At 55.0% G+C, this 8,722-nt stretch overlaps 1 protein-coding gene across 1 annotated transcript; it reads left to right on the top strand.

Annotated features, from left to right (window-relative positions):
• The first annotated feature begins 3,460 nt into the window (after positions 1-3,460).
• Positions 3,461-8,336, top strand: LOC144167840 (uncharacterized). The gene is made up of 5 exons (XM_077696999.1): positions 3,461-3,692; positions 4,911-5,028; positions 5,407-5,637; positions 5,742-6,310; positions 8,278-8,336. The coding sequence occupies exons 1-5, from the start codon at positions 3,461-3,463 to the stop codon at positions 8,334-8,336; spliced, it is 1,209 nt and encodes a 402-aa protein (XP_077553125.1).
• Positions 8,337-8,722: the final 386 nt, after the last annotated feature.

Here is an 8,722-nt window from a genome sequence, read left to right as displayed (position 1 = left end):
ACGGTCGTCGTTGCGTTCTTGCGCGCGCCTTCCCCGATGCCGGAAAGGACTCGCATCGTTGTCTTGCAGACCATACCCCTGGCGAGATTGGCGATGGCCGACTTCGAGTCGCTGAACACCGTTCGCGTGTCGGGGTGAAGCAGGGCCAGCGCTATGGCCGCCTCCTCCGCCTGTCTGGCGGTCTTGGCTTGCACGCTGCCCGCACTTAGTACTTCTCCCGTGGCGGCTCGTATCGCCACCACGGCGTAGGTGTCTTCCCTGTCGCGGCGTTTGGAAGCGTCCACGTACACCGCGTCGCTCCTCCCATTGTACCCCTTGGCGAGCGCGCACGCCCGCGCCATCCTCCGCTCCGAGTTTCGCCCCGGCGCCACGTTCTTGGGTAGCGGCGGGATCACCAGGCTGCTTGCGATGTCGTCGCGCAGCGGTACTAGCTCGTCCTCCTCGTCGAAGGAGCAGCTTAGTCCCACGCGCTGTAGTAACCTTCTGCCCGTGCGGGTCGACCCTAGGCGCTCCAGTTGCGACGTTCGCTGCGCCTCGCTGATCTCCGAGAGCGTGTTGTGTACTCCTAGAGACGCGAGGGCCGCGTTGCTCGTGCTGTTGAGGAGTCCCAGGGCCGCCCGGTACGACTTGCGTATCGCCGCGTCGATCTTTGCGCGTTCTTGGGTCCGCCAGTCGTGGAAGGCTCCCACGTAGGCCACCTGGCTGATCACGAACGCCTGCAGCAGGCGCAGCAGGCTCGCTTCTCGCATGCCGCGCGCCCGCGTGGCGAGGCGCTTGACGAGGCGCGTGGCGATGCCCATCTTTGTTACCAACCGTTCGACAGTGGTGGTGTTGTAGCGTCGGCTCGCGTCGATGTGCATACCCAGGACGCGGATGCTCGTCGCTTCGGGGATCGCCGTGCCGTCGCTCCCGCGTACCACGATGCTGCGCTCCGCTTCGGTCTTCTTGCGGTGACGTCCCGTCGGGGGCAGGACCAGGAGTTGCGATTTTTGCGGGGCGCATCGGAGACCCGTGCCACGCAGGCTCTCCTCTATGCCGTCCACCGCCTCTTGTAACGCCGACTCGATGTGGCCGTCGCTGCCGCCCGGCACCCACAGCGTAATGTCGTCGGCGTAGATGGTGTAGCGGACGTCGGGTAGCTCGTCCAGGCGGCGGGCCACGCCGATCATTACGAGGTTGAATAGCAGCGGCGAGATGACAGAGCCCTGCGGCGTGCCGACGCTGCCCAGTTCTCGCTCCTCGAGTTGTGTCCCGCCCACCTCCAGTCGGGCCGTGCGGCCGGTCAGGAAGGTTCGAACGTAGTTGTAAGACCGTTGTCCCAGGCCGAGCCGGGACACTTGGGCCAGGATCGCCGAGTGCTTCACCTTGTCGAAGGCGCTCTGCAGGTCCAGGCCCAGGATGGCGCGGTTGTCAGAGGTCGGTCCCGACGGCGGAGCCAGCACCTCGCGTTGCAGCAGCAGCATTGCGTCCTGTGTCCCCAGCCGCGAGCGGAAGCCCAGCATGGGGTCGGGGTACAGGCCGTTGGACTCGAGATACCGTTGCCACCGGTCGTTGAGAACGTCCTCCAACACCTTCCCCACGCACGACGTGAGAGAGATGGGGCGCAGGCTCTCTATGCCCGGCGGCTTGTTGGGCTTCGGTATGAGAATTGTCTTGGCCGTCTTCCACTGTCGCGGGAGGCTGCCGGCTCGCCAGTGCTCGTTTAAGTACTTTGTGAGCGATGTTATGGCCGCGTCGCTCAAGTTACGCAGCGCTTTGTTCTTGACGCGGTCCGGGCCCGCCGCCGATCGGCAGTTCAGGGCCTGGGTGGCGCGCCGGACCTCCCACTCCTCGATGTCGCGGTCGAGCGAAGGGTTGGGCGGGCCGGCGTACTCTCCTTGTTGTTCCGTCGCGGTCTCGGGAAGGTAGCGCTCGTTGAGCCGCTTGTGTACCTCCCGTTCTCCGAGCTCCTTCGTCGCCGCGTACATGATTTGCGCGAGCCGGTGGCGTTGATACTCCTTGCTTTGGGTTTCGTCCATCAGGTGACGGAGGAGTTTCCACGTTCCCCCGCGATGGAGCTGGCCGTCGGCTTCGTTGCACAGCTCGAACCATTGCTGCGCGCACAGCTGGCGGCTGTACTTCTCGATTTCTCGGCCGAGCGTGGCGATCCGCTTGCGGAGGGCGCGGTTGTGCCGCTGCCGCTTCCACCTTCGCTGTAGCGAGCTTCGAGCCTCCAGCATGTGCGCGAGCCGGGGGTCTAGTCGCGTGGTCTCCTCGGACGTCTCCGTGACGGACGTCGCCTTCTCGACGGCTGCGACGACTTTGCGCGTCCACTGCTCTATGTCCGTGATTTCACCCAGGTCTTCGGTGCGGTAATCGTGCCAGTTCGTCAGCCGGTGCTTGATCTGCCCGTCGTGGGCGCTGGTCTTACTGTTGGGTCGGAGCGGGATGACGACTTCCACGATGTAGTGGTCGCTGCCGAGATTTATGCCCGTGTTCCTCCAGCTAGCCGTACGGTCATCGGGCAGGTGGAGAAACGCCAGGTCTGGTGTGGTGTCTTTCACGACGGACGTGCCGATGCGTGTGGGGTGTGCCGGGTCCGTGAGGAGTACGTAATCCGCTTCGGCGGCGTCCTCCAACAACTCTCGGCCCTTGACCGTCGTGGCGGCGTGGCCGAGCTCCTTGTGTCGCGCGTTGAAGTCCCCGCACGCGACGACGATGGCGCCGTCGCATGCGGAGACTGCCCCGCGCGCTCTGTGCAGTAGTGACTTGAAGCGTTGCTGGTTGTGCTGTGGGTTACTATACACGTTGACCGCCATGACGATCGTGCTCGTGCTCTTGTGCTTGCCCGTGATCACCGAGAGTTCCGTCGCACACATCTCGATGGCGCTTCCTCGGTTCCCCATGAGTGCGTCGTGCTTGATGAAAGTGATGCCCTTCCTGACGAAGGTGCACACGCCTTGCGCCGCTCCGCGCCCGCAGGTGCGAGCACTCGGCGGGCTAGCGTGCGCCCTGTAGCCGGGGAGGGACGGCGCGTTCTCTGCGTGGGTTTCCTGTATCATGATGACGTCGGGCTGCTCCACCGGCGTCAACGTTTGAAGGTGTTGTTGCAAGACCGCCTTCCGGCACCGAAAGCCGTTGGCGTTCCAGTGCCAGATGCGGAGCGAAGTGCGTTGCCTGGGCGTCGTCATCATGGCGGAGAGACGGTGATCGGGTTGCCGTGCTCTTGTGCTGCGCCCTTTACGGATGCTGCCAGTTGGTTGAGTTGTTGCTGAACGGGCAGGATTGCCTGCTGAATTGCTTGCTGCATGACTTGTATCATTCTGTTGGTGAGTCGTCGCTCGAGGGCGTCAAAGTCCTTCCCCCAGCGGTTCATCTGGGACTCGAGCTTGCGAGCTATCGTTATTCGTTGCTTTGTTCCCGCTATTTTATTTGTCACACCTCGAGTGCGTGCTTTATGGCGTCATGAGGCACCAGTGACATGGGGAAGTGCTTCGTTCGAAACTGCAACAGCGGCTACAAGTCGTGCAAGGAGAAATTCTCGCTCTTCAAGCCGCCCGCAGACGCCGAGAAACTCGCGGCATGGAGGCGGGCGATCTCACGAAAGGACCGTGTTCTGACTCGGAAGGACCTTGTGTGCGAGCGGCATTTTGCTTCACATTTCGTGGTGAAGACGTGGAGTGCCGAGTACAATGGACATATCCTCATGCAAGGTGAGCGTAGAGCTACGTTGGCGAAGGACGCGGTACCATCAATTTTTGAGGGATGCCCCGCTTACCTCACGAAGGAAGTGAAGCCTTCGAGAAAACCGTTGAAACGGAAAGCTAACACCAGTGAGCTGCCAGCCAAGTCACGCCGCCTGTCTCCCGGGAATGGAGAATGCACTCACAGCGCAGCAAATGCGCTTGACAATCCACCGGAAGGTGATGACAACACGCTTGACCTAACAGAGAACAGAACTGGAACTGTAGAGCTTCGGCCATCCGCCTTTGACGTACTTTTTGAAAGTGCACAGTCCTCGCGTCTTCCCGAATCCTCTTGGGCCGTACATCGCGTGGATGTGGAGGGCATTCGAGATATTGTGTACTCGAAAATGGCTGTGAAGCAAGACTCTGGCGCAACGAATCTCTACATAGCCAAGGCAGTGCACATCAAAAGCGACATGAGTGTGAACATTGTTCTGCTCGGGAAGTCCCTCAAACCTGTCTCCGCTGCTGTAAGTGCGAGTGTGACGACCCTTTCTGATGTGGAACAAGTTGTGAACGCCGTAGAAGCAATCAAGGTTTGCTCAGGGGGCCCTAGCATCAAGGAATATCCCAAAGCGGAGCCTGAGTGTGCTTATGGTGATTTTCTAGGAAAATGGAGGCATTCAAGGTGCACAATTGCAGTGGCCGAAGGAGGTGTCTGCAAGGCTTGCAGCTCTCTTTGTGACACGCTCCGCATACATACGTCTCGTCAGGTGGCCAGAAAAAAGGAACGCAGGGTGCTTCAGCGCATTAGGATACCGGTGCAGTCTAAAGAAAGGGGAAAAATTGAAACACTCCGCAGGGCCAAGACGTCACTGACAAGGTCAAAGGCACGTCTTTTGGCAAGGAACAAGGTGCTATTGATGGAACTGAATCAGTCGAAGGACAAGATGAAGTCACTTCAAAATGAAGACCTCCAACACCGCCTGCAGCAGCACGATATCCCGTCAGCACAGCTGCTTCTGATTTCAGAGTGTATTGCAGCAGCAAAATGCACAAATAAGAGGAACAGAAGATACACAGACGACTGGCTGTTACTGTGCCTCCTTCTTCATATCCGCAGTTCCTCTACATACTCGTTCTTGAGGAACAATGACATCCTCCCGCTGCCCTGCGTCACCACCATCAGAAAATACGTCAGCATGATGGGGCTGAAGTGTGGCTTTGATGAGCGGTGTCTGGCAGCCCTCGCAACCAAGATGGCAACCAAGAGTCCAATGGAACGAAGAGGAATGCTGGTGCTTGATGAAATTCAAGTCAGGAAAGAACTGGTCGTGAATTCGAAGACTATGACATACTCCAGGTTGGTTGACCAAGGGCAGGACGATAAAGACTGTAAGGAGCTTGCCGACCATGGACTTGTATTTGCTTTTGCTCCATTTGCTGACAGCTATATCCAGCCTGTTGCACTTTTTGCATCAAAAGGACCAACTAAAGGAACTGTGCTTTCACAGCTGCTCCTCCAATGCATCCTAAAACTTGAACAAGCTGGAATACGCATCGATGGAGTTGTTTGTGATGGTGCGTCAACCAATCGTAGCATGTGGAAGCATTTCGGAGTTAGTGGTGTTTTGGGAGGTACCACTAACTCTTTTGAGCACCCATCTGACAGTTCATGACAAGTTTACATGCTCTCAGATGCACCGCATTTATTTAAATGCATTTGAAACCGTCTATACAGCAAGAAGGAGTTCCACATCAATGGGAAGTGTGTACGGTGGTCATGCTACGATGCTTTGTATGTAGCAGATACAAAGCACGCAGGGGATGAAAGAGTATGCCCGAAGATCACGTACAATCATGTGAACCCTTCAAACATGTTGAAGATGAGAGTGAAGCTGGCAACGCAGATATTTAGCGAGTCTGTTGCTAAGGGGCTTCAGTTCTACGCCAAGCGGGGTGCGCCCCGCTTGTACGATGTGGAGCCCACAGTGCAGTTTACTTCACTCATGAACAATCTATTTGATGCCTTAAATCGTCGGTTTCCAGCTGAGGGAGTGCGACTTGGTGGTGAAGCCAAGTCATCGAAGATGCATTACAGTGGCTTGACGCATGGGAAGAAGAAGTAGTCAGTGGAAAAATTCACAAGGACTTCTTTTTGACCCCCTCTACTGCAGAAGGCCTCAAGGTGACTTTAAAGTCAGTTGTTCAACTGTCAAATTATCTACTGACTGAGTGTGGCTTTGACTACATCCTAACAGCAAAGCTGAATCAAGACCGCCTCGAGTGTTTCTTCGGAACGATTCGGCAAGCTGGAGGTCAAAACGAACACCCTACGTTCCCAACATTTCTCCAGCTTTATCGCATGCTTTCCCTATACACCCTTCTCAAACCACCGAAATTTGGGAACTGCACGGTAAATGCTGAAGAGAAGAGACCTTGCATCACTCTTGGTGATATGAGACTGGCATTTCAACAAGGTGAGCAGCAAACGAACAGGCTTGACAGCCTGAGAGAAAGACTCGACGGACTCGTTGAGGAAGGAAGTTGGGAATGTGAAGATATCCTGGAGCATGACTACAGGATGGCAGATACTGTAGATTGCATAATCTACTATGTCACCGGTTATCTTTGCCGAAAGATTGGTAACAAGACCGTGTGTGTTACCTGCAGAGATGAACTCGTGAAACAAACTGGATTCTGTGACATTCCAGAGGCAGATCTGGTGAATTGCAAAACCCGTGGTAAGCTCATTCATCCAAACTTGAACATCTACTACCTCCTGAAGGCATCAGAAAGTTCGCAAAACAGCCCAGCGACAACTGTGTGTACAGTAAGACAGTGGACCATGTGCTATCTACATATCCTTTCATGTTCCCATGTTCCCTGCACAAAGTGGACGTAATGGCGAAGGTTCTGCACTACTACATTTCCATGAGGATGCGGCAGCACTGCAAGCAGCAGCGACAAAAGGAGGCAAAGAAAAGCCAAGAAATGAGGAAGCGGTCCAAGCTTGTCTAAGTTGCTCTGTGCTTTACAGTGACCTTACTTTTTACTTTGAAGACACATTAAACAGGCAATTAAAATTGAGAAAATCTGTCTTATTATTTAGATACCACCCAAAGCATAAAATAAAAGCCTACCATCTTTTTATTTGCATTACCAAGAAGTCAAACCCCCAAAAATGCTATGGTTGCATGATTGATTCAGGATACTTGCTAACATTCTGGAAGTACATGTAGCTTGTTAAAAAATTAGGCTCAGAAAACAACAAAAGCGCCTTCCCAGAAACCTGCTAGCGGTAGCGTAGATATGTATTGTAAGCTGAAGTAGGAAGTTATAGTAGACGATGCAGCCCTATAATTGTTTCGAGCGCAGAAGACAAAATGCGCGAGGGGAGGGCTTGCGTAGCAAGCCGCAAGCCCTCCGTCCTGACAGGGCCGCTTCGCGGAGCGGTGGTCCGGAGTTTGTTGCGCCATCTCCTTTCGCGCCGGAGAACTGGGTTCATTACGGGGCCGCGCTACAATAGTGCCGTTCGGTCACCTCTCCTTCTTACACCGTGGGCAGCATTCAACAAGTGAAGAGGGAGCACTGCCCTGCCACAATGCAGCAACACTTGTCGTGGAGCACGCAGTGAGTACGCGATACCAGAAGATTGCTCACTGCCGCACTCTGATGCAGCATACTTTTATTGTGGTGCCCATATCAACATTCGCTGAGGTAAGAGCTATCCTTTAATGCAGGCACACTTGGCATTTGGTGATGATAGGCAGCATTTGACACGTGAAGAGGGAGTGCTCTCACTATACAAGAACACTTATCATATGGCGCCCACAGGCAGCATGCCAAACCTGAAAATGGCTTCCTGCCCTGCCGAGATGAAGCCACGCTTTTCATGTCGTGCCAATAGCAGTATAAGACTTGTGAAGAAGGCTCACACAACTCAGGCACAGTTACATTGGGTGCGCATAGGCAGCATTGAACACATGAAGAAGGGGGACTGCCCTGCCACAATTAAGCAACACTTGTCGTTGGGCACGCAGGCAGTACGCGAAACCTGAAGATTGCTCACTGCCCCGCTACGATGCAGCACACTTGTAGTTTGGTGCCCATAGCAACATTCGACAAGTTAAGAGGGCGCACTGCTTTCTAATGCAGGCACACTTGGTATTTGGTGATAATAGGCAGCATTCGTGATGTGTCCACAGGCAGGATGCGAAACCTGAAGATGGCCCACTGCCCCGCTGAGATGCAGCCACACTTTTTATATGGCGCCCATAGCAGTAAAAGACATGTGAAGGCGCGCTACAACACACTCACACTTACATTGGGTGTGCATAGGCAGCATTCAACACTTCAAGAGGGAGCACTGTCCTGCCACAATGCAGCAACACTTGTGGAGCAAGCAGTACGCGAAACCTGAAGATTGCTCACTGCCCCACTGCGATGCAGCATACTTGTAGTGTGGTGCCCATAGCAACATTCGACAAGAGGGCGCACTGCTATCCTCTAATGCAGGCACACTTGGCATTTGGTGATGGTAGGCAGCATTCGACACGTGAAGAGGGAGTTGTCTCACGATTATGCAACACTTGTGATGTGGTGCCCACAGGCAGCATGCGAAACCTGAAGATGGCCCACTCTCCTGCCGAGATGCAGCCACACTTTTGATGTGATGCCCAAAGCTGCATAAGACATGTGAAGACGGCAGACTACAACACAGACACACTTACATTGGGTGCGCATAGGCAGCATTCAACACGTGAAGAGGGAGCACTGCCCCACCACAATGCAGAAACACTTGTGGAGCACGCAGTACGCGTAACCTGAAGATTGCTCACAGCCCCACTGCGACGCAGCATACTTGTAGTGTGGTGCCCATAGCAACATTCGACCAGATGGCGCACTGCTATCCTGTAATGGAGACACACTTGGTAGGGACAGGCAGCAGTCGACACGTGGAGAGAGCGCTCTCACGATTCAGCAACACTTGTGATGTGGTGCCCTCAGGCAGCATGCATAATCTGAAGATGGCCCACTGCCCCGCCGAGATGCAG

The sequence above is a fragment of the Haemaphysalis longicornis genome, unplaced genomic scaffold (genome assembly GCF_048455015.1).
Source record: "Haemaphysalis longicornis isolate Haplotype H1 unplaced genomic scaffold, Haemaphysalis longicornis Haplotype H1 scaffold_2, whole genome shotgun sequence".
Taxonomy (NCBI): Eukaryota; Metazoa; Arthropoda; class Arachnida; order Ixodida; family Ixodidae; genus Haemaphysalis; species Haemaphysalis longicornis.
The sequence above is the reverse complement of the archived record's forward strand: the minus strand, read 5'-3'. Positions and strand labels throughout refer to the sequence as shown.